This window comes from Mustelus asterias, unplaced genomic scaffold (genome assembly GCF_964213995.1).
Source record: "Mustelus asterias unplaced genomic scaffold, sMusAst1.hap1.1 HAP1_SCAFFOLD_259, whole genome shotgun sequence".
In the NCBI taxonomy this organism is placed as follows: domain Eukaryota; kingdom Metazoa; phylum Chordata; class Chondrichthyes; order Carcharhiniformes; family Triakidae; genus Mustelus; species Mustelus asterias.
Genome location: NW_027590225.1, coordinates 71,343 through 92,335, shown reverse-complemented (window position 1 = coordinate 92,335; position 20,993 = coordinate 71,343). Strand labels below are relative to the sequence as shown.

General features: G+C 45.2%; 1 protein-coding gene across 1 annotated transcript in view; it reads left to right on the top strand.

The window, feature by feature from the left end:
- LOC144485979 (uncharacterized) overlaps window positions 1–20,421 on the top strand; it is a 49,614-nt gene extending 29,193 nt beyond the window's left edge. The window contains exons 3-6 of the mRNA XM_078204073.1: window positions 8,290–8,362; window positions 8,988–9,279; window positions 10,179–10,344; window positions 10,464–20,421. Coding sequence (XP_078060199.1) covers window positions 8,298–8,362; window positions 8,988–9,279; window positions 10,179–10,344; window positions 10,464–11,638 — 1,698 coding nt within the window. The 5' untranslated portion in view covers window positions 8,290–8,297 and the 3' untranslated portion in view covers window positions 11,639–20,421. The remainder of the gene's footprint in view (window positions 1–8,289; window positions 8,363–8,987; window positions 9,280–10,178; window positions 10,345–10,463) is intronic.
- Window positions 20,422–20,993: the final 572 nt, after the last annotated feature.

Sequence of the window (20,993 nt, the reverse complement as noted above, 5' to 3'; positions counted from 1 at the left end):
TCTGCTGGTGAATTTCCTTGTAGTTTTGTGAAGGGGAGGTCGTGTCTCATGAACTTGATCGAGTTTTTCGAGGAAGTGATGAAGATGATTGATGAGGGTAGGGCAGAGGATGTTGTCTACATGGACTTCAGTAAGGCCTTTGACAGGGTCCCTCATGGCAGACTAGTGCAGAAGGTGAAGTCGCATGGGATCAGAGGTGAGCTGGCAAGATGGATACAAAACTGACTCGGTCATAGAAGACAGAGGGTAGCAGTGGAAGGGTGCGTTTCTGAATGGAGGGCTGTGACAAGTGGTGTTCCTCAGGGATCAGTACTGGGACCTTTGCTGTTTATAATATATATAAATGATTTGGAGGGAAAGGTAACTGGATTGATTAGTAAGTTTGCGGACGACACAAAGGTTGGTGGATTTGCGGATAGCGATGAGGACCATCAGAGGATACAGCAGGATATAGATCAGTTGGAGACTTGGGTGGAGAGATGGCAGATGGAGTTTAATCCGGACAAATGTGAGGTAATGCATTTTAGAAGGTCTAATACAGATAGGAAATATACAGTAAATGGCAGAACCGTTAAGAATATTGATAGGCAAAGGGATCTGGGTGTACAGGTACACAGGTCACTGAAAGTGGCAATGCAGGTGGAGAAGGTAGTCAAGAAGGCATACGGCATGCTTGCCTTCATCGGCCAGGGTATTGAGTTTAAAAATTGGCAAGTCATGTTGCAGCTTTATAGAACCTTAGTGAGACCGCACTTGGAATATAGTGTTCAATTCTGGTGTCCACACTACCAGAAGGATGTGGAGGCTTTGGAGAGGGTACAGAAAAGATTTACCAGGATGTTGCCCGGTATGGAGGGCTTTAGCTATGAGGAGTGGTTGGAGAAACTTGGTTTGTTCTCACTGGAGCGACGGAGGTTATGGGGAGGCCTGATAGAAGTCTACAAGATTATGAGAGGCATGGACAGAGTGGATAGTCAGAAGCTTTTTCCCAGGGTAGAAGAGTCAATTACTAGGGGGCAAAGGTTTAAGGTGCGAGGGGCAAGGTTTAAAGGAGATGTACGAGGCAGATTTTTTACACAGAGAGTGGTGGGTGCCTGGAACACGTTGCCTGGGGAGGTCGTGGAAGCGGATACGGTAGGGGACGTCTTGACAAGTATATGAATGAGATGGGAATAGAGGGATATGGTCCCCAGAAGCGTAGGGGGTTTTAGTTAAGTCGGGCAGCATGGTCGGTGCTGGCTTGGAGGGCCGAAGGGCCTGTTCCTGTGCTGTAATTTTCTTTGTTCTTTGTTGTAGCAGTTAATGCCATCATTGATCATATTGTTCATTTGGCACTGTACTGTCTGTTCGTGTTATCTTCTGTGATGATTTCCATCGCATCTTCAATGAGTTTGGAAGCTCTTGACAATTGTTTTGGTGACATACTTTGCAGGGTCTACCTCTTCAGCTTTGAATCTCTAGCTGCATTAAGTCTTCAAAGGACTGGCTTCTCTTCACCTTCACAAGTACTTTGCTCAGAGGCTTTAAAATGGCCTCCGTGTCTCACCTCCTTCAAGGTTGAAAATGGCCTGACTTGGGGCTCCAAGATTAATCAGATGATTGCAGAGTCAGCCTCCTGAAGAGTCAGCACCCTGCATTTTTTACCCAAACAAGCTCTCAGATAAGGAAAGCAATTTTACCTTTTACAGTAGCAAATGCCTCTCTCCCACGGATTTTAAAGTGGCTGTAGAAGGGTCATTTAGACCTGAAACGTAAACTCTGTTTCTCTCCACAGATGCTGTCAGACCTGCTGATTTATTCAGCATTTTCTGTTTTTATTTAAAACAGCCTGGCTGCCTCATCCGATGTAAAACTCCACAGCAGGCGCACCTGGGACTGCCAAATGGAAATCAGCTTGCAGAATCAAGAAATGTGCCTTTTCTGCACAGAACTTAACAGCGTAGCTTCACCTTCCTCCTTACAGAATAAACCTCTTGATTTGGATAATCTTCATTGAGAACTTTGCTTCAGAATCTTTTGGAAAATAAAATCACTGTTCCCTGGCACGTGAACAAACTCTTCGGTTGCACTTGCTTCAGAATGGCCGTGATCAGGTCATGGGACCCCCATGTCACATTGACGCACAACAATGTGAAATTACACAAAAGATACAAACTGTGTTAAATTGAAATTAAAGATGTAAACCTGAGAAGATTCGCCCTGAAACTGAGCAACTTTAAAATGGAATGATTTGAAGGGACTTACTGTACTTCCAATTTTGGGTCATCTGCAAATCTTGAAATTGTGTCATATACTAACCCAGGTCACATTGGTTAATGTATATCACGAAAAGCAATGGTTGTCGTATTGATCCCTGGGAACTCCACAGTATACTTTCCTCCAGACCACAAAATAATCATTCACCACTATAATATGAAAGCTAAATACTGCAGATGCTGGAGATCTGAAATGAAAACAAAGTGCTGGAAAAACCTTAGCAGGTTTGCCTGTATCTGTGGTTTCGAGTCCATTATGACTCTTCTTTGAAACACAAACTTTTGGAAATCTATACACACCTAGTTACCTTCAACTCTTATCAGAAACTCAAATCAGATAAACAAGATTTGCCCTTAACAGATCTGTGCTGGCTTTCCTTCATTAAGTGGGGCAAACACAAGAGTTTTAACAACACCAGGTTAAAGTCCAACAGATTTATTTGGTAGCAAATGCCATTAGCCTTCGGAGCCCTGCTCCTTCATCAGATGGAGTGGAAATGTGCAGATAACTTTAACCTGGTGTTGTTAAAACTCTGACTGTGCTTTTCCTTCATTAATCCATACTTGTCCACATGACTGCTAATTTGATCCCAGATTATTATTATTATTAAGCGCTTTCCCAGTACCAAGGTTAAACTGGCTGGCCAGTAGCTGTGGAGTTTATCCTCAGAGCCTTTGTTGAACAATGGTGCAACATTTATAATTCTCTGACCCTCTGGTAGTGTAGGAGGAATGGAAGATTATAGCCTGTGCCTCTGTGATTTCTGCTGTTGCTTCCCTCAGCATCTTCAAGTGCATATCATCTAGTCGAGGTGACTTCTCAACCTAAATACAGCCAGCCTTTCTGATATCTTTTTACTGTTGGTCTGTACTTCGCCAAGGGGGAGATTTAAATTGTGTCCATTCACAATCCTCCTTTTCCCAAAACTTCTTGATGCTCTGATTTTGAGTTTTTTCTTGTGTTAACAATGGACTGTTAAGATTCAGGCTTGCAAACCAGCAGATAGCCACTGTTCATCTCCCAGCACTTTTACATACTCTGTGTACCTGCATCCTGTCTGCTTGGACTTCCTCTGACTAGGGGAACCATTTCTAGAGCTTTTTATTACCCATTTTCTATACATTCTCTTTAACTTTCCTCTTTTACTTCTTCAAATGCAATCTATGACACTCTTGTTCTTTCATCTTACCCCATTCCTATACTTAGCTTGCACTGCTCCAACATTCATTTAAATTCATAATCTATCACACTTCGCAGCTCATTCAGTAGGGAATCAGTTAGAAGGTAGAAGACAGAGAGCAAGGATAATGGGTATTGCTGAGAAAAAGAAGACATGCTGTGAAAGTTTTTTATCTTGCACTTATTAGGAGACAACCACAAGAATACCAAATTTCAAAGGGAACAACAGTTTATACGACATGAGCAAAGGCTGTTGATTGGTTGGCAAGTGGGCTCTGATCGGTAGAGTTGTTATCATGGACAATGCATCAGGGAACATTTAACCCCCAAGCTTTTACAGAAAACAAAGAAAATTACAGCACATGAACAGGCCCTTCGGTCCTCCAAGCCTGCACCGACCATGCTGCCCGACTTAACTAAAACCCCCTACCCTTCCGGGGACCATATCCCTCTATTCCCATCCTATTCATGTATTTGTCAAGACGCCCCTTAAAAGTCACTCGAGTATCCGCTTCCACTACCTCCCCCGGCAACAAGTTCCAGGCACTCACAACTCTCTGTGTAAAAAATCTGCCTCGTACATCTCCTTTAAACCTTGCCCCTCGCACCTTAAACCAGTGCCCCCTAGTAATTGACTCTTCTACCCTGGGAAAAAGCTTCTGACTATCCACTCTGTCCATGCCTCTCATAATCTTGTAGACTTCTATCAGGTCTCCCCTCAACCTCCGTTGTTCCAGTGAGAACCAACCAAGTTTCTCCAACCTCTCCTCATAGCTAATGCCCTCCATACCAGGCAACATCCTGGTAAATCTTTTCTGTACCCTCTCCAAAGCCTCCACATCCTTCTGGTAGTGTGGCGACCAGAATTGAACGCTATATTCCAAGTGCGGCCTAACTAAGGTTCTATAAAGCTGCAACATGACTTTCCAATTTTTAAACTCCCAGCCAATGAAGGCAAAATGCCATATGCCTTCTTGACTACCTTCTCCACCTGGATTGCCACTTTCAGTGACCTGTACACCCAGATCTCTTTGCCTATCAATATTCATAAGGGTTCTGCAATTTACTGTATATTTCCTATCTGTATTAGACCTTCCAAAATGCATTCCCTCACATTTGTCCAAATTAAACTCCATCTGCCATCTCTCCACCCAAGTCTCCAACTGATCTATATCCTGCTGTATCCTCTGATCCATCGCTATCCGCAAATCCAACAACCTTTGTGTCATCCACAAACTTACTAATCAATCCAGTTACATTTTCCTCCAAATCATTTATATATATTACGAATAGCAAAGGTCCCAGCACTGATCTCTGAGGAACGCCACTTGTCACAGCCCTCTATTCAGAAACGCACCCTTCCACTGCTACCCTCTGTCTTCTTTGTTTAAATTCAATAAAGGCAACTCAACTTTGGTTGTATCATGACCATAATCAATAAGAAGTCTCACAACACCAGGTTAAAGTCCAACAGGTTTATTTGGTAGCAAAAGCCACACAAGCTTTCGGAGCTCTGCTCCTTCGTCAGGTAAGTGGGAGTTCTGTTCACAAATAGGGCATATAAAGACACAAACTCAATTTACAAAATAATGGTTGGAATGCGAGTCTTTACAGGTAATCAAGTCATAAAGGTATAGACAATGTGAGTGGAGAGAATATTAAGCACAGGTTAAAGAGATGTGTATTGTCTCCAGACAGGACAGTTGATGAGATTTTGCAAGCCCAGGCAAGTCGTGGGGGTTACAGATAGTGTGACATGAACCCAAGATCCCGGTTGAGGCCGTCCTCATGTGTGCGGAACTTGGCTATCAGTCTCTGCTCAGCGACTCTGCGTTGTCGTGTGTCGTGAAGGCCGCCTTGGAGAACGCTTACCCGAAGATCAGAGGCCGAATGCCCGTGACCGCTGAAGTGTTCCCCAACAGGAAGAGAACACACTTGCCTGGTGATTGTCGAGCGCTGTTCATTCATCCGTTGTCGTAGCGTCTGCATGGTCTGCCCAATGTACCATGCCTCGGGACATCCTTTCCTGCAGCGTATCAGGTAGACAACGTTGGCCGAGTTGCAAGAGAATGTACCGTGTACCTGGTGGATGATGTTCTCATGTGAGATGATGGCATCCGTGTCGATGATCTGGCACGTCTTGCAGAGGTTGCTGTGGCAGGGTTGTGTGGTGTCATGGTCACTGTTCTCCTGAAGGCTGGGTAGTTTGCTGCGGACAATGGTCTGTTTGAGGTTGTGCGGTTGTTTGAAGGCAAGAAGTGGGGTGTGGGGATGCCCTTGGCGAGATGTTCGTCTTCATCAATGACATGTTGAAGGCTCCGGAGAAGATGTCGTAGGTTCTCCGCTCCGGGAAAGTACTGGACGACGAAGGGTACTCTGTCCGTCGTGTCCCGTGTTTGTCTTCTGAGGAGGTCGGTGCTGAGTTTCTGCAAGAAGTCCATAGTGTCGCAACAAAAGCTGGGGGTTCTTTGTCCGTGCTCTCATCCCACGTCCTGTTGGACTTTAACCTGGTGTTGTGAGACTTCTTACTGTGTTTACCCCAGTCCAACGCCAGCATCTCCACATCATGATCAATAAACCAGGGACCAGATCTGTCCTGTGCTTTTGTTTCAATGCAATGCCCGGACGTTTTTTATTTGTTTTTGCAAAGGAAAGCCCTGTGTATGAATATATGTAGCTTCTAGCAAGCATGAAATCACATTGAATGTTAGACACTATGGCCGGAATTTCCGGCTTCTCCATTGGCCTCGGCTGGGATCTTGCGAACCTCGGGGGGGGGGGGCGAAGCGGTAAAATTCCGGGATATGTTCTGATAATGGGCTGGTTAGCTATGGTCAGTAATTTGTATGTGGTGAACAGCCAAATGGGCATACTATTTGATGTGGAGATGCTATTTGATACAATCCACCAATCATTAGGATGTACAGCCTATACTTGTTATCATTGCGACACTGAATTCTTTACACCACAATGCTCTTTAGTGTGATAGGCAGGGCATCTTTTTGTCTTGCCGCAGCGTTCTATTGGTGGGAAACTTCCCTGTTGTTGCGACTTGTGAGGCCACACCTGGAGTATTATGTGCGGTTTGGGTGTCCTTATCTGAGGAAGGTTGTCCTTGCTGTAGAGGGAGTATAGTGAAGGTTTACCGGGCTAATTCCTGGGACGGTAGGTCTGTCATATGAGTCGGTTAGGATTATATTCACTGGAGTTTAGAAGAGTGAGAGGGGATCTCATAGAAACTTATAAAATTCTAACATGGTTAGAAAGGGTAGGTTCAGAAAGAATGTCCCCGATGGAGGAGTCCAGAACTCGGGGTCACAGTTTGAGGATACGGGGTAAACCTTTAGAACTGAGGTAAGGAGAAATTTCTTCACCCAGAGGGTGGTGAATCGTGGAATTCACTACCATAGAAAGTAGTTGAGGCCAAAACGTCTGATGTAGCTCTTGGAACTAAAGAGATCAAGGAATATGGGGGAAGGCAGGATCAGGATATTGAATTTGATGATCAGCCATGATCAAAATGAATGGCAGAGCAGGCTGGAAGGGCCGAATGGCCTCCTCCTGCTTCTAGTTTCTATGACTGTATAGTAGCAGCATGAAATGGCTAGTTTCACCTGTTGGTCAAATATTTGAGATGCCTTATCTTTCCTGGATAAAGCGAGGTGCTAAAGCTTTATACTACAAAACAACTATTGATGATGATGTCTGTACCAAATAGCAGAATGTGGGATCTGCACTGTGGACTCAGCTATTATCAAGGGTTACAGAACCAAGATGGCCAGGTGGACTGAAGGTACAGATCAGCCACAATCTAATAAAATGGTGAAACAAGCTTGGAGCCTGAAGGCCTCTTCCTCTCCCTGTGTTCCCCTCATTATCAAACGACCTGGCTCCAGTTTATAGATAACGCTGTATCAAGGGCTTACATGACCCCCCCCTCTCTTTCACACTGTGCGCCAACCCATCCAGGCCCCACCTTTTCCCACCTGCTCCTGATTCACTTTTTGGATTGCTACATCATGTTGTTTATATCCCGAGTACTTCCCATATACCCTTACTTCAAAAGTTCTTTATAAGTTCAAATTATTTTCATTTCCCATACAAACATCTGTAACTTGCTTTCCTTCCTAACCCCCCACCCCAATTCACCCGGTTTTTCTTTTAAACTCAGGTAGCTCGTTACCCTGGGTATTACTTAGAATTATAAGACCATAAGACATGGGAGCAGAATTAGGCCACTCGGCCCATCGAGTCTGCTCCGCCGTTCAATCATGGATGATATTTTTCTCATCCCCATTCTCCTGCCTTTTCCCCATAACCCCTGATCCCCTTATTAATCAAGAACCTATCTATCTTGATCTTAAAAACACTCAATATCCTGGCCTGCACAGCCTTCTGCGGCAAAGAATTCCACAGATTCACCACTCTAGCTGAAGAAATTCCTCCTCATCTCTATTTTAAAGGATCGTCCCTTTGGCCTGACGTTGTGCCCTCTGGTTCTAGTTTTTCCTACTGGTGGAAACATCCTCTCCACATCCACTGTATCCAGGCCTTGAGTATCCTGTAAGTTTCAATAAGATCCCCCCTCATCCTTCTAAACTCCAACGAGTACAGACCCAGAGTCCTCAACCGTTCCTCATACGACAAGCGGATGTTTGGATAAAAAACATTATAAGAAATATAGCCATGCGGTATCCTTCATGGGATCATACTGATGTGATTTTTCTGCTCCACATGGCAGGCACTAAGACCAGCACAATGAAATAACTCCTGAAGCTGTCTGAAATCTTCACTTTCTGGCTGCTGGAAAGCACAGACTAGGACATGTGTAACTTGGTGTATTTTCTTACATAGAAAGGCCGATGGAGAATCCGGGCAACTTTGATCAGCTAACAAACTGCCTGAAACCAGTTGAGCTTTTAAATGGGTGAGTACTCATTGAGCTGCCAGACTAGCTTGTGGTGCTTAATACCCTTTTATAATTGACACCTTTGATGATAACATATCGTCTGTGCCATTCTTCTTATGTAGGGGGCTTTTCTGGTTGGTGTAAGTTTTGGGGGCTGTATTTATAATTTGCTTTATGAACCATTTTTGGAGATTTTCCGGGTCTGCATAATGCAATGAATATGGGAGAGTGGAGCTGTTTACAGTACTGTACTGTGACCCATTTTTACTCCATCCAGACAGTCCAGTGTGCTGGACCAGAGATGCCAGAGAATCATCCCCTCTCTCTACATTCACATCCAATGACTGACTGACTAGCTAGTTAGATATCTATGTATTTAATTGCTGATGTATATAGTTAGTGTTTGCTGGATGTTTACTCTGGTTTGTACCCAAGATTGCTCAGTGCTAATCCCGCATGCTGTTTGCTGTTTCTATGGTATGAATCCTGTGTATGATGACAGTATTGCTCTGCACCTTGTGAGCAGTACAGCCTTCTAAAAGGCTGAAAGCTTCATCAGTGGGCCGGGATTGCAGCAAGTGGATTAACTATCAGGTAGCTGTCATCATTAGCTCATGCATCATTTTTGTGCCACTCTTTAAAGCTTGTCTTCTACTGGAGGATCTGGGATCAACAGCCAAACAAGAGAACATTGCAGTTCAAAGAGACAGAGAAGAAGAGCTCAAAATTTCACCGACAACGATTTGCAAACTCTTCTGAATGAGATGCAACCAAGAAGGGACAGATTGCTTGGTGTACATGGCAGGAAACCTCAGAAACCTATTTCACGTGCCATGTGGAGGGAGGTGGCAATGGCCCTGAATGCCACCTCTCTCACCTCCAGGACTGCAGACCAGTGCCGAAAAAAGTTTAATGACCTGACAAGGGCAGGCAAGGTAACTGGACAAAAAGTGCTGCAAATACTCAGGTCAGGTGGCATTTGTGCAGGGAGAAAAAGTTAACTTTTCAAGTCAAAGCCTTTTCATCAGAACTGGGAAAAGTTAAAAATGCTAAGAAGTGAAAAGAGAGAGGCTGGGGGAAAAGAACAAAATTGTTGAACTCAATTTTCAGTGTCCAATTCAAACCACAACCTTTGCCTTCTGTTTGTTCTTTCTCTTTACAGCATTTGGTTTTGCTTTCAATTTTCTCTTGTTTTTGTTTTTGGTCAGCAGCTGTTCATCATTCTGCCATTCACACCTCCTCTAGACACATCTTTTGCTTCCATTACTACTCCCTTCAGATTTGCTCCAACAAGTCATTTAACCTTGGATAGAAGAAAATTACAGCTCAGAAACAGGCCCTTTGGCCCTCCCTGTCTGTGCCGAACCTTTTCTGTTTTCCATGCTTTCACAGACCCTCTCTTAAAACCTGATATTAACTCTTCTCTCGTATTGTTGAAAGGTCATCAGTCTGAAACATTATCATGTTTCTGTCTCCGGTGAACTGAGTATTTGAGCACTTTTTATTTTTGTTGATTTATTTCAGATTTCCAGTATTCACAGTATTTTGCTTTTGCAACATACTGGACATTTGTCACCATCATGTTGTTCACCCTCTCTAACTTAATAACTACATAGCTGCTCTTGCACATTACACTGTGGTAAAGGGGAGAAGGGAGCACTGACTTGGGATCTCACAATAAGTCTTGCCCAGTTCCTGACTGTAGTTTCTTACATGCAAAACCTTAAACATCTCCTGAACTTTAATGACCAGATCTAGAACTCTGGCTGTTTGATGCCATCTGTGAGAACGTCTCAAATGCTGACTGAAACCTCATAATCTATTCTTTTTACAGGAGAAACTTATGCACAATGCCCGTGAGAGGCAGGAGTGCAGAGGAAGCATTCCCAACATTAAAGAGCTCACTCCATATGAGGAGCAGGCTGTGGAGCTGCTGGGTAGGCAGTGTGGTCTTGCCGTGGTGGCAGATGGAGAAATCGGTGTAACAGTACAGACTGCAGGTTAGTGCCCATACATCTGGACAGTGTATCCCAGTACGCCAACCACTTCCCACGAGCTGACTCTTCAGTCCGTTGAGCATTATGTTCACAGATTCTTAACTTGTTCTCTTTTCCTACAGAACCATCACAGCAATGGGGGCCTGAGGATGACGATGACGATGATGATGATGATGAGGAGGAGGAGAAGCTATGCTTCCTCATTGATTATGATGATGAGGAAGAGGATGATGAGAACAAGCCAGATCGTGAGTCTTTGCAGCTTGATCCAGCTCCATGTTCCTCTGTTCCGATCCCCTCGGTCTCACCACCTGGATCTCTGGCTTTCTCGCTCCCGCGCTCGGGTTCAGATATAGTCACCCGAGCACAGTTAGATGGCGTTAGCGAGGAAGTGGCACTAGGTGATTCCCAAGGCATGAGAGAACCAGAGGAGTGGGGAATGAGTGATGATATACCACTTCCCCAGAGGAGGCCAAGGAGAAGGATGCCTCTGACCTCAGAGCCCTGGGAGTCTGATTTCATGGGTACTCGCCCAAAGAGAAGGATGTTCAGTGAGCATCATACATACGTGCAGGCTCTGCGGTCAGTCTTTGAAGACGTGCAACATCTGACGGCTGTGACTTTGGAGTCCACAGCCCTCATTTGCAACAGCATCAAGGAAGCTTTCACTTCATTGCAGACATCAATGGAGCATGTGGCAGCTTCATTGGAATCTGCAGCTCACCCCCACCTTAGAAATGCCCAGGAGCCAGTCCATGCCCCCACCCCCACAGAAGTGCAAAGTGCTGCCTTGGCAGTAATAGGGGAAAGAATAGACAATACCCTACGTGTTGGTTTTCAGACTCTGGGGGCTGGGATACAAACTGCTGTGTCTCAAGGTTTTCAGGATTTGATAGCTGTAATTAGACCAACTATCCCTCTGGTCAATGGGAATGGAAATCAAGGGCCTAGTGCGATGGCGACGCCTGAAAGTAACCTGCCCGGAGCAGCTGGTTCTCAGGACAGCCACACATGGCAGGCCTCTGACCTATCATCTCACAGTAGCAGGACAGCCGACTTTAGGAGGCGATACCAAACTGTCCACTCAGAAGCTCAAGAGATGCAACCAGCGGCGACTCCCTGCCCGGAACAGGCTGCCCTCGGAGGAGGGCCACCTCAGTCCCATCAGCCTTTTGTAGCACAGGAGCAGCCAATCACTTCTTGTGATACTCACGTTGCACCAAGGAGAAACAGTAGAATAGGAGACAGAAAAGCCCGTTTAGGTACTCCAGGAAAACACTGTGTGAAAAAAAAGTAGGCTGAAGTGTTTACTTTTGGATGATTGTGAAAAAGGAGAAAGTGGACTTACTTTGTGCTCAGATATTTGGTCAAATAAGTAAGATTTGAATGGTCATGTAGAGCCAGCAAAGTATGTTGTGATGATCTAGGATCGAGAGCAGAGTGAAGGATTTATCATTTGTCTGAAGGAAAGGAGAACAAATTCTTAGAGTTGTGGCAAAGGTGCTGGCCTAAGACGAGAAGACTTCAGTGCTCAGTTTCGTGCTGTCACTGAGGAGTCCTTGCAGCAAACTTCAGCCTGATGCTCTCCTTCATATTGCTCTGCCTCCAGAACAGCTAGGCCTAGCTCCCCAGACATGTACCTATCCATGTCCAGGCCTCTTTTTTTAGATTGCTATCTTGTGCAGGCCACAGCAAGTATTAACTATATGGAGCACATGATCTGGAGTGAACTGAAGAGCCCTGCTGCTTAAGACCTGGATGGTCCTCTCAGTGACGGTTCTGGTAAGATTATTGATCCTCACCTGTTCTCACACTTCTTAATGAGGTCATTAACCATGGGAGCAAGGGCTGGATTTTGTCCCTCAAAGTCATCATTGACCTTATTAATGAGCAAGAATTCCTCAAAATGTATGCACCATGGCAACTTCATGCACATCTCCCATGGAGAATATTTTGCATACTGTTACACATAACCCTGGCATTCATGTTTCTGCTCATGAAACTAAGTGGTAAGGGATGTCGGTGACAAGGACAGTTGCTGTTGACCAGGGGAGCTTGTAAAGCCACATTGATGTCAAACCGGGCAACGTTACATTGATCCGCTGTGTTTGCCTGAAATGACTGAGACAACTTAAAGTGTAGTCATCACTTTCAAAGCTACAGGCAGAGTTGTGTGGACCAGTGATCTTGGCCGTAGATCTTCAAACTGTAACTGCCTTCTTCTGCCTGCTTGTTGAAAGGCACTCTCCTCTTACAGTGCTCCTCATTAAAGTTAGCATAAACTATGTAGCCTGTAAATTATTTAAGGGGAGGGTAATATATTGCTAAGAAGCTGCCTCAGTCTTCTTTCCTTCATCCTCTCCTATTCTACCATGACAATGGAAAACAGAGGAATTCTCAAACCTGGTTCTTGGTATCATACTGGGGGACAAAAGTATCCTTGAGGTCTCAGACGCTCAGGCGGTTAAAAAATGTCCAGTGCTGTGTGTAGAGAATAAAGCAAAACAAAGTACTGTTCTCCACAAATCCTCCAACTCCAGAAACCCATTGACTAAGTTCCTGCTCCTCCTTAGGGTCACAGGTTCTTCACTTCCACTAGGCTCAGCTGATCCTTGCAGCCAGTGACCTTTCAGAACTTTGTTCTGTTTTCATCTTTAATACATTGGAAATGTTGCTTCCAGAAACCAGCTGCTCCATTTCTGCTGCGCTCATACCAATATATTTAAATGATCAGCCATGATCTAGTGCAGTGGCAGAGCAGGCATGTCGGACTGAATGGTCAATTCCTGTTCCAATGTCCCTAACTTCAATGGGGCTTGGTGGTGGACCAAGGGGGAGCATGTGATCAGGAACTTGGCCACACTGATTTTAAGCAGCAGAATTGGGTTCTGCCTCAATCTGCAGAAAAGTACCATTTAGTTGGCCTGATTGTGCACCTCAGAACAGCATGAAATTTCAGGGCTGCAGTTTATTAAGCTTCTATTTACACATATACCTTTACCACCTCAATGCTTCGCTTCTGTAATGCTATTTTTGCTTGTCTCCTTGCTTCCACTTTCCATAAATTACAGCACGTTCGGAATGCTGTTCCATGTTTCTGATCCACACACATTCTCATACTCCCATCATCCTTCTCCGTGCCTCAGTGGAACAGTTATAGGATTATTAATCATAGTTTTAAACCCTAATGGACCCTAACACTCTACCTCCCTGATCTCTCAGTCATACATTAATGACTTCAACACTTTATCAAATGCTCCGGTCACTATATCCTCGCCCTCCTGTTTTACCACCTTCCTCCTCTCAAAAGCTGCCTCATGGTACATATTCTGACACTGTCTTCATTTCTAGTGAATTATTTCTCAAGAAGGTTGGGGATTTTTTTTGGAACATCAAATGTTTTGGCTCTGGTTTATAGGCCCTGTTTTCTGTTCTGATCAGAGTTACTATCTTATAGCAATTTTTAAATTATAGCAAAAAGGTTTCTGTGAGCCATTGGGTTCTAGGAATTGTCACAACAAGGAGAGAAAACTGGCCAAAGATTAACCGTGTGAGACAGACTGTCAGATTGCCACATTAAATTTAATGCAACCTCTTCTCAGGAGATTAAATTGGTTGGATAGACTGATCATAGCTGGACTCTGAAGAAGTGGCTTACAATGGCCCAATGGCTGGATAACCCAAAGTTAGACTTTGCATCTAATACATCTGCTACTCTTTTGCCCATTTAGTTGACAGGTCTGATGTCTTGATTGCTTTAATTTCAACGATGCTGCTCCCTTGACATGTAACTTCAGCTGTTGTGTCTTCAGCTGTTTAATAATATTATAGTTACTGTTACCCCATTGTGGTACTGAGGGAACATTGCATTTCCCTGGGTCAGTGTGATTCTCCCCATTCCCTGCCCTAGGAGAGGTGATAGCCAAGTGGTATTATTACCAGACTATTAATCCAGAAACTCAACTAATGTTCCGGGTACCCATACTCGAATCCCGCCATGCCAGATGGTGGAATTTGAATGCCATTTAAAAAAATCTGGAATTAAGAATCTACTGATAACCATGAAACAAACCATTGCCGTTTGTCAGAAAAACCCATCTGGTTTATTAATGTCCTTAAGGGAAGGAAATCTGCCATCCTTATCTGGTCTGGCCTTCATGTGACTCCAGCGCCACAGCAATGTGGTTGATTCTCAATTGCCCCCTGAATAAGGGCAACTAGGGATGGGCAATAAATGCTGGCCAGCCAGCGACACCCAAGTTCCACAAATAAATAAAAAAAATTCTCCCCACTCCCTGCCCAGGGCCAGTGTGATACTCTCCATTCCTTTTCGTGGGTCAATGCGATACTCGCTACTCACTCCCCAGGAACATAGAAATAAGAGCAGAAGTAAGTCACTTGGCTTGGCAAACTTGCTCCGCCATTTAAACAGGTAATTTTTGATCATCTACCTCTGCACCGTTTTCTGTCGATCTCAGTTTGAACATGCTCACCCTCTTGGTGGAGAATTCCAAAGATTCACCACCCTCTCAGTTAAAAAATTGCTCTGTGCTTCAGTTTTAAATGGCCCGCCCCTTATTCTGAGACTGTGTCCCCCGGTTCTAGATTCACCAGCCAGAGGAAATATCCTATCTCCATCTACCCTGTCACACCCTGTAAGAATGATGGAAGTTTCAGTGAGATCACTTCTCGTTCTTTGAAACTCTGGAGAATACAGGCCCAGTTTCCTCAATTTCTCTTCATAAGACAATCCTGCCATCCCAGGAATTAGCTTGGTGAGTCTCCATTTCATTTGCTCTGTGACAACTATATTTTCCTTTAATAAAGAGACACAATACTTAAGGTGCAGTCTCACCAAGGCTCTATACAGTTGCATCAAAACATCTTTACTCTTGTACTCAAATCCCCTTGTAATGAAGGCCAACATTCCATTTGCCTTCCTAATTATTATCCTCACCTGCCTGCTAGCTTTCAGTGACTCGTGAACAAAGAACAATACAGCACAGGAACAGGCCCTTCGGCCCTCCAAGCCCACGCCGCTCCCTGGTCCAAACTAGACCATTCTTTTGTATCCCTCCATTCCCACTCCGTTCATATGGCTATCTAGATAAGTCTTAAACGTTCCCAGTGTGTCCGCCTCCACCACCTTGCCCGGCAGCGCATTCCAGGCCCCCACCACCCTCTGCGTAAAATACGTCCTTCTGATATCCGTGTTAAACCTGCCCCCCCCCCTCACCTTGAACCTATGACCCCTCGTGAACGTCACCACCGACCAGGGAAAAAGCTTCCCACCGTTCACCCTATCTATGCCTTTCATAATTTTATACACCTCTATTAGGTCACCCCTCATCCTCCGTCTTTCCAGTGAGAACAACCCCGGTTTACCCAATCTCTCCTCATAACTAAGCCCTTCCATACCAGGCAACATCCTGGTAAACCTCCTCTGCACTCTCTCTAAAGCCTCCACGTCCTTCTGGTGGTGTGGTGACCAGAACTGGCCGCAGTATTCCAAATGCGGCCGAACCAACGTTCTGTACAACTGCAACATCAGACCCCAACTTTTATACTCTATGCCCCGTCCTATAAAGGCAAGCATGCCATATGCCTTATTCACTACCTTCTCCACCTGTGATGTCACCGCCAAGGGCACCTAGATCTCTTTGGACATCAGCACTTCCCAACCTCTCACCGGTTAAGAGATATTCTGCCTTTCTGTTTTTTCTGTGAAAGTGGATAACTTCACACTTACTCACATTATATTCCATCTGCCATGTTTGTGCTCACTCACTTGACCTGTCCAAATCCTCTTGAAACCTCCTTGCAACCTCCTCACAACTCACATTCCCACCTAGTTTTGTGTCATCAGCAGATTTGGAAATATGACACTTGGTCCCCACATTAAATCATTGATATAGATTGTGAACAGCTGGAGCCCCAGCACTGATCCTTGTGGCAGGTACTCCACTAGCCACAGCCGGCCATCCTGAGAACAACCCATTTATTTCTACTCTCTATTTTCTGTCAGCTACCAGCTCTGAATCCATGCCAGTACGTTCCCCCTAATCCCAAGTGCTCTTATTTTGTTTACTAACCTGTGCAGGACCTTATCACAAATCCACCACTTCCGCTGATTCTCCCTTATCTATGCTGCAAGTAACATCCTCGGGAAAAGCTCCAACAGGTTTGTCAACCATGATTTCACTTTCATAAATCCATGTTGACTCTGCCCAATCATATTCCTATTTTCAAAGTGTCCAGTTAGAACATAGAACATTACAGCGCAGTACAGGCCCTTCGGCCCTCGATGTTGCGCCGACCTGTGAAACCAATCTAAAGCCCCTCTAACCTACTGTTGCAGGCAGGGCATTCCACACCCTTACCACTCTCTGAGTAAAGAACCTACCTCTAACATCTGTCCTATATCTATCACCCCTGAATTTAAAGCTATGTCCCCTCGTGCTAGCCATCACCATCCGAGGAAAAAGGCTCTCACTATCCACCCTATCTAATCCTCTGATCATCTTGTATGCCTCTATCAAGTCACCTCTTAACCTTCTTCTCTCTAACGAAAGCAGCCTCAAGTCCCTCAGCCTTTCCTCATAAGACCTTCCCACCATACCAGGCAACATCCTGGTAAATCTCCTCTGCACCCTTTCCAACGCTTCCACATCCTTCCTGTAATGTGGCGACCAGAACTGTACGCAATACTCCCAAGTGCGGCCGCACCAGAGTTTTGTACAACTGCAGCATGACCTCATGGCTCCGAAACTCAATCCCTCTACCAATAAAAGCTAACACACCGTACGCCTTCTTAACAACCCTATCAACCTGGGTGCCAACTTTCAGGGATCTATGCACATGGACACCGAGATCTCTCTGCTCATCCACACTACCAAGTATCTTACCATTAGCCCAGTATTCTGTATTCCTGTTACTCCTTCCAAAGTGAATCACCTCACACTTTTCCGCATTAAACTCCATTTGCCACCTCTCAGCCCAGCTCTGCAGCTTATCTATGTCCCTCTGTAACCTGCAACATCCTTCCGCACTGTCCACAACTCCACCGACTTTAGTGTCATCCGCAAATTTACTAACCCATTCTTCTACGCCCTCATCCAGGTCATTTATAAAAATGACAAACAGCAGTGGCCCCAAAACATCCTTGCGGTACACCACTAGTAACTGAACTCCAGGATGAACATTTCCCATCAACCACCACCCTCTGTCCTCTTACAGCTAGCCAATTTCTGATCCAAACCGCTAAATCGCCCTCAATCCCATGCCTCCGTATTTTCTGCAGTAGCCTACTGTGGGGAACCTTATCAAGTGGCACGGTAGCACAGTGGTTAGCACTGCTCCTTCACAGCTCCAGGGACCTGGGTTCGATTCCCGGCTTGGGTCACTGTCTATGTGGAGTTTGCACATTCTCCTTGTGTCTGCGTGGGTTTCCTCCAGGTGCTCCGGTCTCTTCCCACAGTCCAAAGATGTGCGGGTTAGGTTGATTGGCCATGCTAAAAATTGCCCCTTAGAGTCCTGAGATGTGTAGGTTAGAGGGATTAGTGGGTAAATATGTAGGAATATGGGGGTAGGGCCTGGGTGGGATTGTGGTTGGTGCAGACTCGATGGGCCAAATGGCCTCTTTCTGCACTGTAGGGTTTCTATGATTCAAACACTTTACTGAAATCCATATACACCACATCAACTGCTTTACCCTTATCCACCTCTTTGGTCACCTTCTCAAAGAACTCAATAAGGTTTGTGAGGCACGACCTACCTTTCACAAAACTGTATTGACTATCCCTAATCAAATTGTTCCTTTCTAGATGATTATAAATCCTATCTCTTATAATCCTTTCCAAAACTTTGCCCACAACAGAAGTAAGGCTCACTGGTCTATAATTACCAGGGTTGTCTCTACTCCCCTTGAACAAGGGGACAACATTTGCTATCCTCCAGTCTTCTGGCACTATTCCTGTAGACAATGACGACATAAAGATCAAAGCCAAAGGCTCTGCAATTTCCTCCCTAGCTTCCCAGAGAATCCTAGGATAAATCCCATCCAGCCCAGGGGACTTATCTATTTTCACACTTTCCAGAATTGCTAACACCTCCTCCTTATGAACCTCAATCCCGTCTCGTCTAGTAGCCTGTATCTCAGTATTCTCCTCAACAACATTGTCTTTGTCCTGTGTGAATGCTTTTGAAAAATATTCTCTTCGAACTCCACGCACAACTTCCCACTACTGTCCTTGACTGGCCCTAATCTTACCCTAGTCATTCTTTTATTCCTGACATACCTATAGAAAGCTTTAGGGTTTTCTTTGATCCTACCTGCCAAAGACTTCTCATGTCCCCTCCCGGCTCTTCTTAACTCTCTCTTCAGGTCCTTCCTGGCTGACTTGTAACTCTCAAGCGCCCTAACTGAGCCTTCACATCTCATCTTTACAGAAGTCTCCTTCTTCCTCTTCACAAGAGATTCAACTTCTTTAGTAAACCATGGTTCCCTCACTCGTCCACTTCCTCCCTGCCTGACAGGTACATACTTATCAAGGACACGCAGTAGTTGTTCCTTGAACAAGCTCCACATTTCAATTGTGCCCATCCCCTGCAGTTTCCCCACCCTATGCATCCTAAATCTCGCCTAATCGCATCATAATTTCCTTTCCCCCAGCTATAACTCTTGCCCTGCGGTATATACCTATCCCTTTCCATCGCTAAAGTAAACGTAACTGAATTGTGGTCACTATCACCAAAGTGCTCACCTACCTTCAAATCTAACACCTGGCCTGATTCATTACCCGGTACCAAATCCAATGTGGCCTCGCCTCTTGTTGACCTATCTACATACTGTGTCAGGAAACCCTCCTGCACACATTGGACAAAAACTGACCCATCTAAAGTACTCGAACTATAGCGTTTCCAGTCATCTCCAGCAGTTATCATCTCCTTGATAATAAATTCTCACATTTTCCTTATCGTGACATCAAACTATCTGGTCTGTAGTTTTCTATTTTCTCTCTCTCCTTCCTTAAATAGTGGGGATACATTTGCTACTTTCAAGTCTTCAGGAACCTGTCCAGAATCAATAGAATTTGGAAAGATAATTACCGATGCATTCACTATCGCTATAGCCAACTCCAACACTCTGGGATGTAGCTCATCTGGTCTGGGGAATTAACAACTTTCAATCCCAAAGGTTTTTTGAGTATTCGTCTTCTTCCATGGCCTAAGAGGACATTGACAACGACGGGCTTCCATTGGATTGGTCCATGATTTTGTTTTGCAAATTACTACCGTGGTTTGCCATTGTCTTTGGCAGCATGGCTGTCCAGGAAACTCGTGCTCTTATCACCAGTCGTCAGTTGTTTTGGAAGAATTTTCAGGCTTACAATTAATCTGTTTGACCACACGATGCACACACCTTCACTGACTTGTGCATGTGTGACTTTAACCCAGAGCTCTTGCTGAAGAATAGGGGCACTACCCACTGCACAACAAAACCCCCTGTTTTTGAACACTGAACAAAGAACAAAGAACAAAGAACAATACAGCACAGGAACAGGCCCTTCGGCCCTCCAAGCCCGCGCCGCTCCCCGGTCCAGGATTGAATCCTGAATCCAGGATCCCCACCCAATTTTCCAGCCTATCTACATACCAATATCCTATCCACCGAGCTGTCCCTCACAGCTACGATGCTTTGTTCATTACAACCTATTAACTTACCCCCACCCCCCCATTCCAGACCATGTGATCTCCAGGGAGAGGCGAAAACCCAGAGTGAAAAACCCCAGGGCCAATATGGGGAAAAAAAAAATCTGGGAAATTCCTCTCCGACCCCCTGAGGCGATCGAAACGAGTCCAGGAGATCACAATGGCCCCGATCGGAAAATGCTTCCCAACCCTAGTCATTTCCACTTCCACGAACACCATATGAATCCCCTGCCCCCGAGACAGGTTCCCAACTATCCGCAGTCTCACTCTGTACTGGCACCAGCAAGATGATCGTAGAATGAAGCCTTGAAACGAGAAACCAGGAACAATTAGCCCGCGCCGCTCCCTGGTCCAAACTAGACCACTCTTTTGTATCCCTCCATTCCCACTCCGTTCATATAGCTGTCTAGATAAGTCTTAAACGTTCCCAGTGTGTCCGCCTCCACCACCTTGCCCGGCAACACATTCCAGGCCCCCACGACCCTCTGTGTGAAATATGTCCTTCTGATATCTGTGTTAAACCTCCCCCCCTTCACCTTGAACCTATGACCCCTCGTGAACGTCACCACCGACCCGGGGAAAAGCTTCCCACCGTTCACCCTATCTATGCCTTTCATAATTTTATACACCTCTATTAAGTCTCCCCTCATCCTCCGTCTTTCCAAGGAGAACAACCCCAGTTTCCCCAATCTCTCCTCATAACCAAGCCCCTCCATACCAGGCAACATCCTGGTAAACCTCCTCTGTACTCTCTCCAAAGCCTCCACGTCCTTCTGGTAGTGTGGCGACCAGAACTGGACGCAGTATTCCAAATGCGGCCGAACCAACGTTCTATACATCTGCAACATCAGACCCCAACTTTTATACTCTATGCCCCGTCCTATAAAGGCAAGCATGCCATATGCCTTCTTCACCACCTTCTCCACCTGTGACGTCACCTT